The 17,728-nt window shown below is 45.1% G+C and overlaps 2 protein-coding genes across 4 annotated transcripts; both read right to left on the reverse strand.

Annotated features, from left to right (window-relative positions):
• Positions 1-45: 45 nt before the first annotated feature.
• ganabb (glucosidase II alpha subunit b) lies at positions 46-10,655 on the reverse strand. Of its 3 annotated transcripts, none has more exons than XM_077609637.1 (25): positions 10,407-10,655; positions 9,306-9,407; positions 9,110-9,218; positions 8,774-8,901; positions 8,450-8,629; positions 8,211-8,276; positions 7,179-7,221; positions 7,024-7,099; positions 6,763-6,859; positions 5,654-5,834; positions 5,406-5,559; positions 5,098-5,333; positions 4,556-4,682; positions 4,377-4,456; positions 3,341-3,481; positions 3,161-3,257; positions 2,983-3,084; positions 2,607-2,850; positions 2,420-2,484; positions 2,157-2,233; positions 1,993-2,067; positions 1,795-1,908; positions 1,609-1,718; positions 1,267-1,367; positions 46-1,163 (listed from the first exon to the last, which is right to left on the reverse strand). In XM_077609637.1, exons 1-25 carry the CDS (start codon positions 10,424-10,426, stop codon positions 1,054-1,056), a joined length of 2,835 nt encoding a protein of 944 aa, XP_077465763.1. In that variant the 5' UTR covers positions 10,427-10,655; the 3' UTR covers positions 46-1,053. The 3 variants fall into 3 exon arrangements, with proteins under 3 accessions (XP_077465763.1, XP_077465764.1, XP_077465765.1); XM_077609638.1 differs by lacking the exon at positions 10,407-10,655 and adding an exon at positions 10,170-10,296; XM_077609639.1 differs by lacking the exon at positions 8,211-8,276 and having other exon boundaries at positions 10,407-10,654.
• An 87-nt stretch (positions 10,656-10,742) lies between these two features.
• On the reverse strand, positions 10,743-16,731 carry ints5 (integrator complex subunit 5). Its single transcript, XM_077609636.1, has 4 exons — positions 16,470-16,731; positions 15,784-16,036; positions 12,933-14,939; positions 10,743-12,374 (listed from the first exon to the last, which is right to left on the reverse strand). The coding sequence occupies exons 1-4, from the start codon at positions 16,562-16,564 to the stop codon at positions 11,667-11,669; spliced, it is 3,063 nt and encodes a 1,020-aa protein (XP_077465762.1). The 5' UTR covers positions 16,565-16,731; the 3' UTR covers positions 10,743-11,666.
• Positions 16,732-17,728: the final 997 nt, after the last annotated feature.

A 17,728-nucleotide genomic window follows, 5' to 3' on the forward strand; every position in this document is an offset into this window, starting at 1 on the left:
AATCTAATTTAATGTAATGCTAAAACAAAAAACCCGAAAACTGACTAGTATTTTCACATTTGGTCATTTTATTTTCAATTGGTCACATGTTCTTTTAAAGTCTATCTGACAACTTAAACAGCTAGTCTGCTCTCTCACTTCCATTTTGACTGCATTAAGTTGAACCACCCACCCAGAAAAAGACAACAAAAATTGCATTAACATTTACAATAATAAAAAAACAATGACTACAAAAGCTGATTGACACACTTGAGCAGAGCAGGACAAAACCAATCTCCCACTGACCTTTTACCTTTGTGGACTATAGCAAACATTGGGGCTGCCTTTCTAAGATCAAATTCAGAAAACAAAGGGTTAAACCTTTTCCAGTTACATACATTTAAGATAATTGAAACCCATAAAAAACTGGATTCAAATGAATGTTGGATTCAAAATGGAAATACGAACAACTCTATAGGTTGTCCGAAGTGCATTAAAAATGACAGAAAACAATGGGAAAACAAACGTGCGGGGGGAAAAAAAAAATCAACAAAGATCAGTGGTTCAGTAGCCTAAAAGGATTCCTATTGTCAAGAAGCAGTTTTGTTCAAAGAAAAAAAGTTTGCGCAGCAGCTTATCGACAATCACTTACTGGAGCGAACAAAATTATTTCCTTACACTATATTTTTCATTCATCAATTTGTAAACAAGCTAAGAATGTCAATTATAAACAGAGGGGCAAGAGGATTATACTTTCTTAATTTCACAAAATCTAAAAAGGATGCTTGCTGAAGAATTATTAGTATCTGAGGTTCAACAGAAAATGTGCGTTTGCTATGACAATTATAGCCAAAGTTGGAGCACAGTAGATGCAGTACTTGTTAATATTTAGATACCATTAGTATACATTAGAGGGGCACGAGTATAGAGAGCGAGCTTAGTGCGAGTGCAGGCGCTTGCTTGACATATTGGATGTTTGGATGTCTTGCATTTTTGTCCAAGTTTACTCAGTGGGCTCATTTCTCTTCTTTTCAGTCACTTGTTCCTACCGCTCCTACTCTGCTGTCTTCAGAGTTACTGTAGCATGACAGTCCAGTCGGTGCCCGCGTTCATGCCGGGCTTGCGGAACGTCAAGACGGACGCGGAGGCATCAAAGTCAAACTCGAGCTGGTTGGTCTGACCGTCTACAAAAAAAAAAAAGCCAATTAGCAATGGAAGCAACACTGTACCAAAACAAGACAAATATATGATGTATTTATTGTGTGAAAACAAATGAGGGTGGCTGACCAGCTGTCCTGAGGGTAGCCTTTGTGGGCTTACTAGCTCCCAGTATGACCACACGTTCAATGGTGGATTGAGTTAAGAAGTGAGCTTCTGGGGAAAGGTTCCTGTGGGAGAAGACAATTTTCATTCAAATTAATTCAATTTAACATGATAATTCCCATTACGCACAGGAAACCTCATGTGTTCACCATTCTTGATGACAAAAGTGGTGCTTTACCACCATTGCGTGACACACACAAAGATTTTTTCTAAACTGACAGCATGACAATATTAACAAAAAAGCCAACTAATATTTATAAGAATACTAAAAATCTGAATTGGACTGAATTGTTTAGTGACACTCACACGGAGGAGAGTTGGTTGTTGGCAAAAGAAAGCTTCCTATGAATGAACTCGTTATTCCCAAAGTTGAAAGTATGGCCATCATCAATGAAGAGCTCCCCTTCAGCAGTTCTCTGTAAAAACGCAACACGTCTCATGGTCGACGCGTCGGCATCTGGCGGCGTTGTTGGCGTTGATGATTTGACGCACCTGACGGCTAAGGGCCACGTACACGGTGTAGGGGTCGTGTTCCATGCAGCTGGAGGATCTGCGGACTCGAAGTTTTCTGGGAATAATGGAACCACCACGCTGGAAAACTGGGATCTAATATTAAAATGATAAAATAAAAAAAACACAATTATTGAATTCCACTTTTCAGATAACGCAGTACAATTGTGTGTGTCTTACAGAGCTGATGGTGACTGGAATGTAAAGGTTCTGGCCACCGTCGTACTTCTGGAAGGTGTGGACATCAAACCACAACTGAGGAGTACACAAGAGTTAGAACATGATGACTTGCACCACCATTTCAATAAAGATTTTTTTTTTTAAAGTAAATTATTTTGCTGTACCTCATCTTTTCCCGGCAGATATGCAGTCACACCAGTGGCTCCCTCCTCAGTGACGGGGTGCACCAACAAATCCCTACCTGCAGAAGAGCAAGAATGCTAGTTTAAAGCACCCAATGAGCCACATACGGTTGCATGAACTTCAATGACCGCTGGAGGGCACTGCCAACCACCAGCGAGTTCAGTGCTTTCAGCAAAACCTTTTGTTGATCAACAGGGATGAAATAGACCAAAATTAAATGATTTATTTTGCCATTTTCTCTTACCAATCAAAAACTCGTCTTCTAGAGCAAAAGTAGCAGGATCTTGAGGATATTCCACCCAGAGCGGTCTGAAACAAACAAAAAGAATACATCCATATGGCAATCATAAGCATTTCCTTAATTGCCTCAAAATAAAATTATGTACATAAAGTAATATGAAGGACAACTAAACCCCCCCTTGAATGCTCACCTCATGACAGGATGACCCGTGCGATAGGTGTGGTAAAACTGCTGGTACCAGTAGGGCAGCAGGCTGTATCGTTGGCGCACAGCTTCTCGGATGAGCGCCGTGTTCTCCGGACCAAATAGCCACGGCTCGCGACGGGGTGTGTCCAAGTGGGCGTGGGCCCGAAAGAAGGGCTGGTAAGCTCCGGTTTGGTACCAACGCACCAGCAGCTCTGAGCTGGGAGACTTGAAGAAGCCCCCGACATCAGCTGGAAGACAAGAAAGTGGGGCGGAAGGTCATCACACAATTCGGGGAAGATTGGTCAAGTGTGATAAATGCTCCAAAAATTAAAAGATATTTTCATCTGACTTAAAAAATGTCAGTGGACTGAAGCACATACCACCGCAAAAAGATATTCCCACCAGGCCCAGACTCAGACACATGGGAATAGAAATTTGGAGGTGGCCCCACTCCGCAGCATTATCGCCAGTCCACACCGCGCCTAAAGAAGCAAAAACACCCTCAGAACGCCGAGTCACGCACCGAGTCACGTTCCCACTGCAGACCCGAAGGCTCACCGTAGCGCTGCGATCCGGCAAAGAACCCCCTGGTCAAGACGAAGGGTCTTTCGACCCCACCGGATCTCTGAACCAGGCCCTCCGCCGTGGCCATTTGCTGCGACGAACACGGCCATTAGGAATACAAATCCAACGCGGATGACCTATAAGGCCGCGCCCACACGTCAAGACCGCACTGACCACATAAAAGGCGTAAAGGTTGTGCAGGTCACGGTGCTCCCAGTCCCCGTGCTTTGCGTCCTTGTGCATGGTGATCTCGGGCCCGTTGAACACCGACGGTTCGTTCATGTCGTTCCACGTGTACAAGTTCTCCATTGTTCCCTGGGTAGCAAAAGCTTTTCAGAAAAGGCGGTCTAGTCAAAGACCCTCAATGGTCAAACAATGAACTCCTCCTATACAGAAATCCCTCGAATATCGCAGTTAATGTAGACCAGACATGGCCGTGATAAACGAAAAATCGCCAAGTAGGGTCACCTCTATTATAACTACTTTATAATTATTATTCTTTTCAGTGCTGAGTCCTAGTAGCAAGAGTGGCTTCCGCTTACGAGCTTCAGTGTGGATTTTCACATTTTTATGAACTTAATTTAAAAAAATAATAATTAATAGCAGAAAAAAATCTCGGAGAAGTGAATTTGCGGTAAGTGATGTTGCTATAATCGAGGGAAGACTGTAAATCAAAGTGAACCCACAGAAATGAATACAATGCTTAAAAAAGGAGCAGTTTGGCAAAGAGTGAATTATTCTACAAGAAAAAAATCAGCTTTAAGCTGCTTAAAGCTCAATTTTATGTGGGCCGGACCATTTTAGATATAATATTTAGATTTTTTTAGTTTTTATAAATGGATTAAAAGCCCTGAATATTCCGTTTTTTATAGATCTAAAACAATGTTTGTTTTAGCTTTTTTTAAAATATATTTTTAGATTTCACAATATGATTTTTGAACTAAAAACACAGAAAAAAATAGATTAAAAAATGACAATTATTGATTTAAAAGGGGGAAATCAGGAAATGTAATATACATCTATACTCTTCATTTTAATTTGATCCTAAAACAGAAAGTCGGCACTCATGATTTACTTTGTCGGGCCGACCAAAATGATGCGGCAGGCCAGATTTGGCCCCCGGGCCGCCACTTTGACACCTGTGGCTTAAAGCTAAACCCAGTGAAACAGAGAATGAATTGCACTTGGCTTTGGCAGCCATGAAAGTCACCTCATACTGGTCGAAGGCAAACATACTGGCCCACCAAGCTCTCATGTCTGGATGGCTGAAGTCTGGATAACCGGCACTGCCTGGCACAATTTAAATGCAACAAAATGAAGCAAGAGGTGGTTTTCTAACGAAGCGACACCAAACTTTTTGTGTAGCATTAGCTCATTTGTGTTTCTTACCTGGCCAACACCAGCCCTCATAATCGCTGCCATCTTTGGTCTTTGTGTAGAAGCCACGTGACTTGATTTCATTATGGATCTTGTAGTTGCTGTCCACTTTGATATGAGGGTCTACAATGGTTACCATCTATTATACAAAGGAGACATTTGTATTCAACATTAAAAAAAAAAAATCTCTTACGCATCCCCTAAGCCAAACCCCTGGAATAAAAAAAAAATGCAAATAAAATTAAATAGTTGTGTTCTAACAAACAAACAAAAATCCCTCCATAAAGAAATAAAAATATTTTTTATAACTACAAATCACTTTTTTGCAATAACTTGGCCAACAACTTATGTTTTATTGTGATATTTCCCTGAAAATATAGCCTGTTTTTTCCATTTTACTATTAAAGCCCCCCAAAATGCGACTTTTTCCCCTTCTTTTGAAATGGAGCAACTTACAGTCCGAAAAATATGGTAAATATAAATTGGTTTTCTGGTGTTTTTTTTGTTTTTTTAACGCAGAAAACCTTTTTTCTCTCGCTAGGCCAAACGTTTACCTTGCGCTTCTTATCCATGAGTTCCTGAAGCATTTCCTTGGGCGTGGGAAACTTGCTGGCATCCCAGGTAAAGTAGCGTTTTCCATCCGTGTGCTCAATATCCAGCCAGATGAAATCGTAGGGAATGTCGTGCTCGTCGAAGCCCGCGTCCACCGCTTGAACGTCTTCTTGATCGTTGTAGTTCCAGCGGCACTGGTGGTAGGCCAGTGCGGCCAGTGGAGGAAAGGCCTGGGTGCCTGAAGCAAACCATGACTCAGCGATTATTAGGACCGGACAAAAAAAGGGATCGCCCTGTGTCGTTTTCCTACCCGTCAGGGAGGCGTACTGCGAAAAGACATCCTTTGGCGTGGGGCCCAACATAATGAAAACGTCAATGACGCCGCTTTCGGAGAACCAACGCACGTCCGTCTGCGGCGTCTCGCTGGATCCCTGCACGTAATCCAGCATTTTTCCAAACACGGTCTGAAAAGAAGCAAAAAATATATATATTTAAAAAAAAATGGGTCTGCTAACATTTGTCGAAAAAGATGGACGATACATGGGAGGAGACACAAACCTTGCCTGCGGTGTTGGAGCTAATGTCTACCCATGTTTCGGCCGCGTTGAGCCAAAACATTCCAGTGGTCCGCTGGGCATTGTGGGCCAGCATTACGGGTACAGACCCATAAAGTGCCATAGGATTATGGAGCTCGTATTGGAACACGTCCAGATTATAGAGGCGATATGGATCTCCATTCCTGAGAAGAGGACACATCAAATGTGTGTAGTAGCACAGCTAAAAAGCAGCTTTTGACCCAAATATGTACAGTGGTACCTCGTCATACGACACGCTCATGGTACGACGGAAATTTCGATCGAATAATTCGCCCGAGATACGATCAAAATTTTGTGATGTGCCCAAGCCAGGTGGCCATGGCAGTGTCTTTTTTGCATCTCTTTCATGTATAAAATATATCTACGAGCACTGGGCGGACTTTGCATTTCCACACCCGTTTTTTTTCCCCACGTTGGTCCACATTTACATAAAAGGTAAACAATGGATCGGCAGAGTTTTGCAAAGAAAAGATCTGGAATACACTCTGTAATCAGACACCGGGAAGCGGCAAGTTCCAAACAACTCTTGATGCGTTCGTTTTGAAGACTCCGGCGGAACGTCCGGGTGGGGTCAACCCGTTACAAAGGTAAAAAAGATTCAAACAAAATTAGAATTCAGTTTTGTGTGAAGTTACATTAAACGTTGAGTGTCTGTATATATTTATCCAAGTTCATTTAAATTTGTTTGTTCATTTACGAGTGCGTTGTTGCCGTGGATAAAGTCCCCCCGAACACCTCCCCCTGCCTGCGTGTGTATGTCGCTGTCTATATCCCCGGCGAAATGCGTCTAATTTTACTTCTATTAAACATTTTATTACTATTAAACCATTCGTTATTTATTACTTTGTCAATAGATGGCGAATTAGAAGAAAAAAAAAAATTTCCAATCCAATATCCTGTTTTTGGTGTTTTTTCAGAGGCTTGGAACGAATTAATTTGTTTTCAGTTCATTTCAATGGGAAACGTTCGCTCGAGTTACGAAAAGCTCGACATACGATCTCAGTCTGGGAACGGATTACTATCGTATGTCGAGGTACCACTGTATTCCAATTCATTTGGTTTGCCGCTTACTCTGTCGTCTTAAGTCGGAGGGAGTCTGCGTGTTCTGGGATGCCGTAAACATGCTCCACTCCAGGCAATGAGAAGTCCAGGCCGACGGAAGTTGGACCTGTGGTGCGAGAGCAACCATGTTAGAAGCTTAAAATATCGTCAGGAAGGCAGAATTTTGTATTCAACGACACTCAAGGACAAATTATTCGAATGTGGCACCAGAAAAATGAATAAAAAAGAGCTAAAAGGGATCAAAAATACAAAACTGATCATAGGAATTACCATTTGGCTTGCTGTCTGAGAACGATTTAAACATTTCATCCCACATGCCGTCTTCATCTTTCTCCTCCAATATAGCCTGTAAGGCAAGATTAGAACATGCTTATTTATTTATTTTTTTTACGCCGAGGTAATCACTTTATGGAACAGAGTATGACCTCATCTTCCTGATCCGAGTCCTCGGTGTCCGGGTCTGCCTGTCTGCTCCATGGCACGAGATGACAAAACAGCATAGAAGGGTTTACGGCAAAAGAGATGCGATTTTAGAACTATGATCCAGCTTTGAGTGTACAAAAAGCAAATCAACTTTGAGTAAAGGGTCACACAGAGGATTAACAACTAGAACCATCGTCAAAAACAACGAGCGCTACAAGAAAACCAAAAAAAAAAAAAAAAAAAAACGTGCAAATCCCAACCTCCCCTCTTCATTTGTTGATATCTCATTTAGGAAAATGGGGAAAAAAAGTATAATTTAGCTAAAAGCCTGCTTCTTGAAACTACTCTTGCCAAGTGGAGTTGCGACCATTCTTCGATCGGCAGCAGCCAGCATGCAAGCAAGGATTCTTTAACTAATTAGCTATGAAAAGAAAATGCAAATGCTACAGGGTGAAAACCATGGAAGGAAGTACTACTGGTGGAATAAAAAATAAATTAAAAAAACGTGCATTTTAGCAGTGTGCATTCTAGACGAACGCATTTTGCAAAGCCATAGCAAGCAAGATGATTTTTTTTCACTATTTTACAATCATTTTTTGGCTATATTTACTTTTTTAAAAGCTGTCAGGAGCAATTGTTTAATAAATCTTTGTTTAAAAGCACAGGTTTGACCAATGTGATGCACATTGCTACCCTGCTAGTCAATCCATAAACTTGATTGGAATATCAGCACCTTCATTCACATCAACGCTTATAAATTGCAATTGTGAATGAATTAGTTACTATTTTAGCCCATTTCTCCCAAAGTACAGTGACTAGTTAGCTACTCAACTATACCCACACCCTGAAATGCATCTATCACAATTTACACAATTGCCCAATGTCCTTAATTTAAAAAAAACGGCAATGTATTTCATATTTGAATTCCAATACTTTCTAGCAAACACACGAACAGGCACACAAATTTGAAATTTTGGTCTGATCTAAAGTATTAGTACAATGAATATTATACACAACATTTTGAAAGTCTTTACCTAGAGAATACACCCTTGACAATATTCCACACACTAGCAACTTTGCTAGCTATTAAATAGGAGAAACTGGGGCGATAAGGAAAAGAGGACAGAACGAGTCAGACAATTCTCAAATGAATACTAATTGTCAAAATTCACGGAGCGAGGATGACTGTGGAACGTAAACATTGTACATGGTACAAGTTTTTAAAAAAGAAGAAGCTATGTGCGTGTTTGTGTGCATAAGCGTGGTGCCTCACGTGTCCTTGCGTGGCCTCAAGTGCTCAAACGCCAGGAGGCCTCGCGAGTTCAACGACAGCAACACATGCCGCCCTTCCATGATGTCCAATCGGAAGGGCAGCGCGCTGACGATGACCCTCTGAGACTCCGCACCCAGAGACAGAACCACTCCGTTTTCATCCTGAGACAAGAGAGAAAGGCTGGGGGGGGGGGGAAAAAAAAACAAAATAACTTGGTCATTTTTAAATTCTATTACATTTTTATATCATATGACATTTTTTTTGGAGTGTTCCTTCATCACCACATGTCCAAATCTCCCACTCCTCCACCCACCGAACACTTACGGCTCTGTGGGGGGCTCTCGGATGAGCACGTCCGGGACCTCGTAGCGAGGCTTCAATGGCTTCAGCTCATTAATCTTCACCCTCGTTATGTTTCCTTGAAGACGGTAAAGCTCCAGCAGCAGACGCACCTTCGACAAACCCCAAGAGTACAAAAACATTGGAATGCTTTGACCGAGATAAGCTCCAGCCCGCACTTCAATCACATTTCATCGTGCCATCTTTTAGTTCAGTCGGCGAGTGGCTATCAAAATCCCACATTGAAAAGTTAGCAAGCTAAAGCAAGCAAAGCTAGCAGCAGCAATATGTTCCGTTCTGTCAATATATTGCGAAAACTACCTTGTTCTTGTCATTTTTGAGCTGCAGAGTGAGTCTTGTGCTAGTTAGCTCCATCGTCTCCAGGAGGGCTCGATAGGGAGACTCGCCAGGAGTCAATGCACGCTGACGTCTGTTATTAAAAATTAAAAAGAAGGTCCAAACCAAAGTTAACCCGGAGGACGATCGAACGCGTCATTGGACTAAGTGAGTAACTCACTTGCAGAAGGCACTCTGGTCACAAGTTTTAAAGTTGGCTCTCTCCACAGCCAGCGTCCCGCTGAGACAAATGGCAAGCCAGAATGCAAGGATAGGTGCCATCCTACAGGGGAAATTAAACACCAAGTGGATTAATCACAAAGGCTGGAAGGGTTTTGTCTAGATCCCATAGGTTTAGCCACAAACAGTATCTCCCGATATCACAGTTATTCAATGAACTTGTGTTCTTTTCAGGAATACGACCAGAGTTAAAGATAATTTGAGCATTACGTTCCTATTAAAGTGTAGCCTTTCCCAATAATGAGCACGCCCAAGTTAGTAGCTTGCTGGCTAAAATGCAATTCATGTTAGTAGCTTGGTGGCTATAATTCACTTTTTTTCTTGCATGTGCTGTAAAATGTTCCGATTCCGCGTAGGGTAGTTTAACGACTGCACATGTGAAGCGGTGTGCGATTAGTTTCTAGGATTTTTTTAAATTTAAATAAAGCATGTTTACTGAAACCGGACTTTGTCCTTGAAGGTGATAGACTGCCGTGAAAATCGAGAGGAAATGTACCATCCTAGGACAAACTGACATTGAAACACATTTTATTCTATGTAGTCAATTTTAATAGATCCTCTTAAAGAGAGAATTCATAAATGAAGTCATTTACTCATCTAATTGAACATACAAAATCACGGAAGCATCGATACGAATAGTACCTAGCCACAAGAGTAGCTAATGCTAGTTAATGCTTCTTCGAACTTTTGTTGAACTGCTAAGGAAACAAACAAAATCCTACTAAAACGTCCTTTTTAGACGTTTTAGTGGTCTTTTGTTTGTTTGAGTAGCCATAACGTAAAGTTTGAAAAACGGGCAGCTGACTTAATAAATCTCTGCTTTCTCGTGCTAACTTTTTAGCCGAGCTTCCTAGCAAAGATGCCGGTTGATGGACGGGACTCGTAATCAATGGTGGGCTTCTCAAATGGAAGCGATGTCTTATCTCGGGTTAACAGCCAACGGGTCGTACTATCCTCGGTTTCGTGCGAGTAAAACCACGGAGGAACACCCGAATATCCATTAATCGTTGTCACAATGATACAGCGAGACCGTTAGTCTTACCTTTCGGTGAAGGTGGCCATCTTGATTCTGACCCTGGCCACCTCCGCTTCTTACGCAGCGGAATAAACACAAAAATGTAGGATTTTCAAACAGTCCAAAGCGTTCAAACGTAAGCGTACGTGCGAATGTGAAATGGGCAAAAGTAGAGGTGGTGGAATTATGTTCAAAGCTAACTTGCTTTCATTTCATTCAATCATCCATTGTGTCCGGATGAGGGAAGATTAACGTGGACGCGCATGAATCCGATCAGGCACAGACACGTCATCTTCAAAATTCACTGCCACGTTTTTTTTTCTTCACTTAATTTCCTAGTTGTAAGTAGTAAATACGCCAAAGTTTTGGTTTCACCGACCTAATAGGACACTTTTTTTTAATTAAGCTTCGTCTATCTGGCACCCAATGAGTTCAATGGATGGAAATCAAACATCAATCAAAATAAAATTCACCTAGCTGAAATAAACTGCACTTTAATAACACATTAAATGAAGTGAGAAGAAAACTAACGTGAGTGCTCTTATCTACTAACATACCCCGGCTTCAGTTTGTCCTTTTTCTTGTCGAAAGTTTAAAAGAATCGAACTAGCAGGACATTGTGTCAATGAGATTTCGTAAAGCTTTGTTTCAAAAAAAACCAAAAAGTACAATCTCTCAAATTTTCCAAAATGCTCTCTAGTCAGCTCCTCAAGCAAAACAAAATAAACAACCTTAACCTCCTAAGACCCAGACTTTTGCAAGGCAAATATTTTTATTTTCTCTTTGATATTTAGGCTAATTGGGATCCGATGAGTGTAAAAACAAAGAATTCTCTTTTTAAATGATGTCGTTTCTGACAAAAATGATATCCACACACATGGACGCCAGGTCCTAGGAGGTTAATGTTGCAAAAACCAAGTTCCAATTAGAAAAGAGTCTTATAATAATCTTGTGATAGTGATGTCCCGTGCCTTAAAATGAAGCTCCGCCCCCAAGGACTGATTCCGAGACAAGCAAAAGTTGTGAAAGATCACGCTTAAACTCAAACTATGAATCTACAAATGACCTATTCCAATGAAATCTAAATGCTGCATTTAGTTGGATTAAGTGCGTTCGAGTCATGGTTCGGCCCACTTTTTTCCCCCCGACAGAAAGCACTTTTTTTTTTTTTTAGAAAAGTATAAAGATGAAAAATAGAGTCGAAAAGATCTACACGCAGCTCCTCTAAGCAAAGTCCTTTCCCTTCCCTTTTCCGCCGGCCTCTACTCAACGTCCCCGAGGTTTCTCTCAGAGTTGAAACCTCCAACAGAGGTGTCCCAGTCTGTCCATGTTCTTGTGGAGGACGCTGTGAATGGGCGAGACGTAGCGCGCCACGTCGCCGTCCCGGGAGAAATCCCGGTAGAAAATCCCCTTCTGGGGATCGAAGGCAAATTTCTGAGGCATGGGCCCGTTGGCCCTGACGTACTCCCACACGGCCAGGAGCAGGAGCCTGACCTCAAACGGGGCCAGGTGGGAGAAGGCCTCGTGGACGTTGGCCAGCACGGGCGGCAGGAGCTGGCCCTCGCCCATGCAGGACACCAGCACGCAGGAGGCCCGGAGGTGCCAGGGCGAATCGGTGGACGCGGCTTCCCGCGAGGCCTCCCAGTGCGCCAGCAGGGTGGCCATCAGGCCCCGGAGCACGGCCGAGCAGTAGCAAAGAGCCGGGCGTCCCGCCGCCACCACCTGGAGAAGCGTGAAGAGCACGGGGTGGGCCTCGAAGCAGCGTCGGATGTGAATGTCCCGTTCCACCGTGGTGCGGGCGTGCTCCTCCGGCGGCCACGACAGCTCGCCGTTGGCCACGTCCGGGCACACGTTCTCCACCAGCGTGGCGGCCACCACCTTGGCCGCCTCGGCGTTGATGGGCGCCGGTTCTTCGGGGTCGCGGGGGGGCCGCGAGCCGTTGAGGCCGGAGGAGCTGCAACATTGGACCACCGCGCTCAGAAATGTCTGGATGTTCTGGGGGGAGAAAATGGCGGTGATGCGTTTGGTTTTCCGCCAGACAATCGAAAAGACGTGTCAAAGTTGCGGCCCGGGGGCCAAATCTGGCCCGCCGCATCATTTCGTGTGGCCCGGGAAAGTCAATCATTGTTTTAGGATCAAATTAAAATGAAGAGTATAGATGTATATTACATTTCCTGATTTTCCCCCCTTTTAAATCAATAATTGTCCTTTTTTAATAATTTTTTTCGGTGTTTTTAGTTCAAAAATCATTTTGTAAAATCTAAAAATATATTTAAAAAAGCTCAAATAAACATTGTTTTAGATCTATAAAAAACGGAATATTCAGGGATTTTAATCCAGTTCTTTTAATCAATTTATTAAAAAAATCTAAATATTATATCTAAAATGGTCCGGCCCACGTGAAATCAAGTTGACGTTAAAGCGGCCCGCGAACCAACCCGAGTCTGACACCCTTGATCTAAAAAATACTATGTGGATCTTGTGTGTGTCGCAACAATTATGAGCACAAAGTCAAGTCCATAACAAACAGTAGCAAAAAAAGACTTGACTCACCTGGGTGACCCCCGAAGGGTCCGGCGGAGTCGCAGGGCTACGCATTTTCAACCCTTTGCCAATCACCCCCGCGTGAAACACGGACCACACGCCTCCCGAGAAGTTGACGGTGGTGCCGAAGCGACAGTTGATGTCCAACAAAGAGGATCCCAGTCCGGGGGATCCCGGCTGGGAGGACGCGGGGACGCCCGAGGCGTCGGACACCTGGCCTCCGAAGAGCCCGGCGTTGCCTTTGTGGAGCACGCCCTCCACCAGCTGCTGAAGCACGGCCTTGAGGACGAGGGGCGAGTACGCGGAAAAACGGGATAGCAAGCGGACGGAGCAGCTGACCGCCTCGGCCTCCTCGGCCGCCTCGCCCCCGTCTCTCCCGGCCTCGCCCGCCTCCCCTCGCCTCCTCACGGCCAGGAAGAAGTGCGCCACGGCGGCGCGGGAGAGGGCCAGGAGGTGCGCCGGGGAGCAGGCTGCGGGCAGGGGACTGGCCGACAGCAGCCGCGCCGCCGCGTGGGACACGGCCGGGTCGCCGTGGAGAAGCAGCGGGCCGAAATGGTGGAGGTGCGCCGACACCGACCATCCCACCTGGAAGGCCATGGTGGAGTGGGCGTCCCGCGTCCCCCTACGGTCCTCGTCCCGACTCTGGATGACGGTGGCCAGGTTCAGCAGCAGGCGCCCCAGCGGCCGGGATCCCGAGGCGTGCGTGTGGATCTGGGCCACGCAGCGGGCCACGGCGGCGGGCACCAGGCCCGCCGTGCAGCACGACAGGGTGCGGTGGAGCTGCCAGGCCAGAGCCAGTTCCTCCGGGTTGCGGGCCCGGGCCAGCAGCTGACAGAGGGCCTCGGTGGCCACGCTGGGCCCGCCGTACACAGACAGGAGGCAGAGCAACTGGTGCAGCCACAGGTGGCGCTTCCTCTCCAGCCTCAGCGTCTCGGCGCACAGCTCGCCCACCCGCGTCCGCAGCTCCTCCAGGAACGGGACCACCACCTGGGGCTGGGCCGAGGCCGAGGGGTGGCCGCCGTGTCCGTCCGCCCCGTCCGGGCGGTTGTGCACCAACTTGTGGAGGTGCAGGAGCAGCATCTGGAGGAGGCTGTCGCAACCTTCTCTCACGCCCTCGTGAGGAGACGGCGTGGGGCCGGAGATGATGACCGAGGCCGGCGTGGCCGTGTCGGCCAGGAAGCGGAGCACCTGGGCGCCGCCCGACGGGCTTTGGCATATGAGGTGGACCGCCAGGCCCTGCATGTTGTCTAGTTCCTCCCTGGGGAGGCCCTGCAACAGACCGTGCAACTGGAGCAGGACGGGAGGGCGCAGGAGCTCCACCAGCTCGGCCGACACGGCTCCGAAAAGGTTCGGGGACATGGCGGCCAGCTGAAGGAGAAACGGAACGGCGGACCGGCGCAGCTGAGGGGAGCCCTCCCACGAGGTGGAGGACGACGACGACGCCGACGTGGGGGACGACGGGCCGGAGGGGCCCAGGCTCTCCTGGAACATCCTCAGCAGCTCCTTCCGAATGCTGTCCGAGTGGTGCGCCGCCAGATGTCCCAAAATTCCCACCACCGAGCCGATCTTGGGCACCCGGCCGCCTTGCTCGGCGCCGTTGGCCGCCACCGCCGTTCCTTGGTCCTTGGCGCCGTGGGAGCAGAAATCTTTGAGTCCGCAGGCCAGCACCCGGCTGATGATGGTGCCCGGGAAGGCGGAGCCGATGTGAGCCACCACCCAGTCGAAATGCGGCGAATGCTGAACGGAGGTGTCCAACAAGGCGTCCACGCAAGCGTCGGGGCACCAAGCCAGCATGGCGGCCAGGCATTGAGAGTAGGCTTCCATGAGGGAGCGCGTGGCGGCGCAGGACATCCAAAGCTGGAGAAGTTCATTGAGGCTGGACGAGTGGGGGGCCACCCTGCGCCCGGCGTGCTTACTGCTCAGCTGGCCCAGCAAGTCCACGGCCCAGCTGGATACCAGCGGGGCCCAAGCTCGCGGGTTGAGGCGAATGAACTCTGTGAGGACGCCATGAACCTCCTAAGGATAAACAAAACCCCAAATTCAGTTTCAGAAAAACGCTATTAATAACGAGATGCAAAACACACATTTTGGAGCGTGTTCAACAACAGTAATACCTCAATTATCGCGGTTAATGTGGATCAGAAACGGTCATGGAAAAAACGCCAAATAGGGTCATCCCTATTAAAATAAATATATAAATACAAATTCCTTCAGTGCTGAGTTCTAGTAGCAAGAGTGGCTTCTGGTTATGAGTTTGAGTGTGGATTTTCACATTATTATGAACTAAAAAAAAGTATATATATTATTTATTTTTAATTAATATTTTTTGTATTATTATTTTTCCTTTAGTACCTAGTCGCAAGCAGATATTTATTTTTTTATTATTATTTTTCCTTAAGTACCTAGTCGCAAGCGGATATTATTTATATTTAATTATTTATTTATTTTTATTTTTCCTTTAGTACCTAGTCGCAAGCGAATATTATTTATATTTAATTATTTATTTATTTTATTATTATTTTTCCTTTTGTACCTAGTCGCAAGCGGAAGACAGGCGAGTTTCAGCGTGGATTTTCATTCTTATGAACTGAAAAAATATATATATAATTTCACCCAAAAAAATCCAATGTAGTGAAGCCGCGAAAGTTGAAGCGCAAAACGGCGAGGTAGTACCTCGTTTATTGCAATTAATAGGTTCCAAGACCTGCCGCAGTCGGTGAATAACAGCCATGTTAGGACAGTGTTAAGTTAACTCCCCAAGGTAGACATTGCCCTGGCATAGCTGGTGAAATAATGTCCAATTGGACTGGACTGAAGATGGGGACAGAAATGTTGGGCAAGAACACAGAGATCCTCCCACCTGAATGATGTCTTCCAGATTTGAACCGATGCCGTTATTAGCATCGGCGGCAGTCTCGAGATTGTGCAGGAAGACGGAGACGTGTTCGTCGTAGACGCCCCTCAAGTGCTCCAAAACGGCACCGCGACAGGCCGGGACCGAGCGCAACAGACGCACGGCGCAGCGGGCGTGCTCGCGGACGCTGAGCTTGCGTCCTTGGACCGTGTCCACGCCGCTGATGAATGACTTGATCTCCCGAGACAGCTCCTGGCCACTTATAAGACAAGAAAGAAAGAAATGTCATTTAAAAAAGCAACAACATTTTATAGCATTTGACCTATTGCCATGACAACGATGCACCATTCATTCATTCTTGTTTTTTATTCACCGTATAATATACCAAATGGGTTTACATTCTGTAAATTCTATTTGTTGTCACAAACTTGCAAAAAATGGTTTATCAATTGAAGAAAGCCTCTGAATGACTCCTTTGACTTGCTAATTCTTGCAGAATCGAAGCTCCATTGACCTAGCAAACACTCGCGTGCCATGTTGAACTGTACGTATGAGCAGGAAGACTATTTTAATTTATATTTGACGGCGTGACAGCCCGGTTTTAATCGTTAATGAAAGAGTAGTTTCGTTGAGGAGTTGAGCCTCGGTCAATCAGCCTGCCAGCCGCTTCCAAGCACCACTCACTCACTCACCTCAGGACAGTCAGCGGCGTGTGCGTGTGTGAGCTCTGCATCGCATTCGGCGGACTCTCGTCAAACACTACAGGCATCGCTTGCTCGTCTAACATTTAAGTGGTAACATCCAAAAAAATACCCGATGCTTCAATACGAGTCATTCATACACGACATTTGTATCATTCTCAATCAAATTCCGAAAGGAAGAAGAAGCCGAAAGGACGCTTCTTGGCCGGAAGTTTTTTTCTTCTTCGGTGGATATAAGGCCAACGATGATGACGTCAGTCGAGTTCTTCTGCGACATCTTGTGTCCGTTTGAAGCCGTGACACATTTGAACATAGCCATAGATATCACATTTACAGGGTGCCAGATGGTCACTGCGCGATTGGAGTTATCACTTGTCGGGTTATTTGTGTCAGAACAAATTTATTCATTCACAGTGCACACCATTTTTGTAATTATATAGTTTTTTTTGCTATTTTAGGTTGCTTTACAAAACTTGGATTTATTATTATTATAGTATTTATATTCAATCATTAATGACCATACCTGTTTAAAGATAATTTAAATGCGTGTTTAAATGATTGCAAAAACTGAATTGATGAAATTATCGATCGCTACCATCCCTCCCAATCCAAATGGATTGGACTTCTATTAATTAAGACCATGAGACTCGTACAAATTTCATCTCATGCAGAAAACATACAAATAATTTCATTTAGGTTTTTTTTAGCCATATTGAGGAGGGTAGGAGTATATTATCCATGATCACAAAACGCTTTGTTGGAATTTGGAGGTACTATACATTTTTATAAAGGGAGTCATAGTAAATGATTTTTCAAAACAAATATATACAATACACGCAAAGTAGTGAACAATTCAGTGTTCCCTCTAAGCTGCGCGCGTGCGCAATTGCGCACTACTCTCGTCCTCGCTGCGCAGCAGCAATCATATGGCGCGCAGTAAAAAAAAAAAAAAAAAAAATTATTTTTTTTTTTTTTTTTTTTTTTTTTTTTTTTACCCTTTTCCCCATGATGGCGCCGTTTAAGCGGCAGCAAGTGGCAGTAGCTCTGTCCACTTATGTTTTTCGTGTTTTACAGCATGTTTTACATGAAAAATGGACAGGTCGCCGAATGGACGTTCCGCCGAACGTTCATTCGGCGACCTGCCCGTCTGTCAAACGTCCGTCGGCGAAACGTCTTTAGGCGAATCATCCGAGTACCGATGATGTCGCTCACACTGGTACTCAGTGCGCTCAGGGAGGTTGACTTTCTGC

The sequence above is a fragment of the Stigmatopora argus genome, chromosome 9, assembly GCF_051989625.1.
Source record: "Stigmatopora argus isolate UIUO_Sarg chromosome 9, RoL_Sarg_1.0, whole genome shotgun sequence".
Classification (NCBI taxonomy): Eukaryota; Metazoa; Chordata; class Actinopteri; order Syngnathiformes; family Syngnathidae; genus Stigmatopora; species Stigmatopora argus.

What these genes read in the sequence shown, in the direction of transcription:
- ganabb (XM_077609637.1), bottom strand. Translation starts at nt 10,426, where the DNA reads ATGGCCACCTTCACCGAAAG. An exon ending in ATGGCCACCTTCACCGAAAG is followed by an intron (nt 9,408 to 10,406) that starts GTAAGACTAACG and finishes TTTCCCCTGTAG; the next exon opens with GATGGCACCTATCCTTGCAT. An exon ending in TCAAAAATGACAAGAACAAG is followed by an intron (nt 8,902 to 9,109) that starts GTAGTTTTCGCA and finishes GGTTTGTCGAAG; the next exon opens with GTGCGTCTGCTGCTGGAGCT.
- ints5 (XM_077609636.1), bottom strand. Translation starts at nt 16,564, where the DNA reads ATGTTAGACGAGCAAGCGATGCCTGTAGTGTTTGACGAGAGTCCGCCG. An exon ending in ATCTGGAAGACATCATTCAG is followed by an intron (nt 14,940 to 15,783) that starts GTGGGAGGATCT and finishes GTTTATCCTTAG; the next exon opens with GAGGTTCATGGCGTCCTCAC. An exon ending in ACCCTTCGGGGGTCACCCAG is followed by an intron (nt 12,375 to 12,932) that starts GTGAGTCAAGTC and finishes TTCTCCCCCCAG; the next exon opens with AACATCCAGACATTTCTGAG.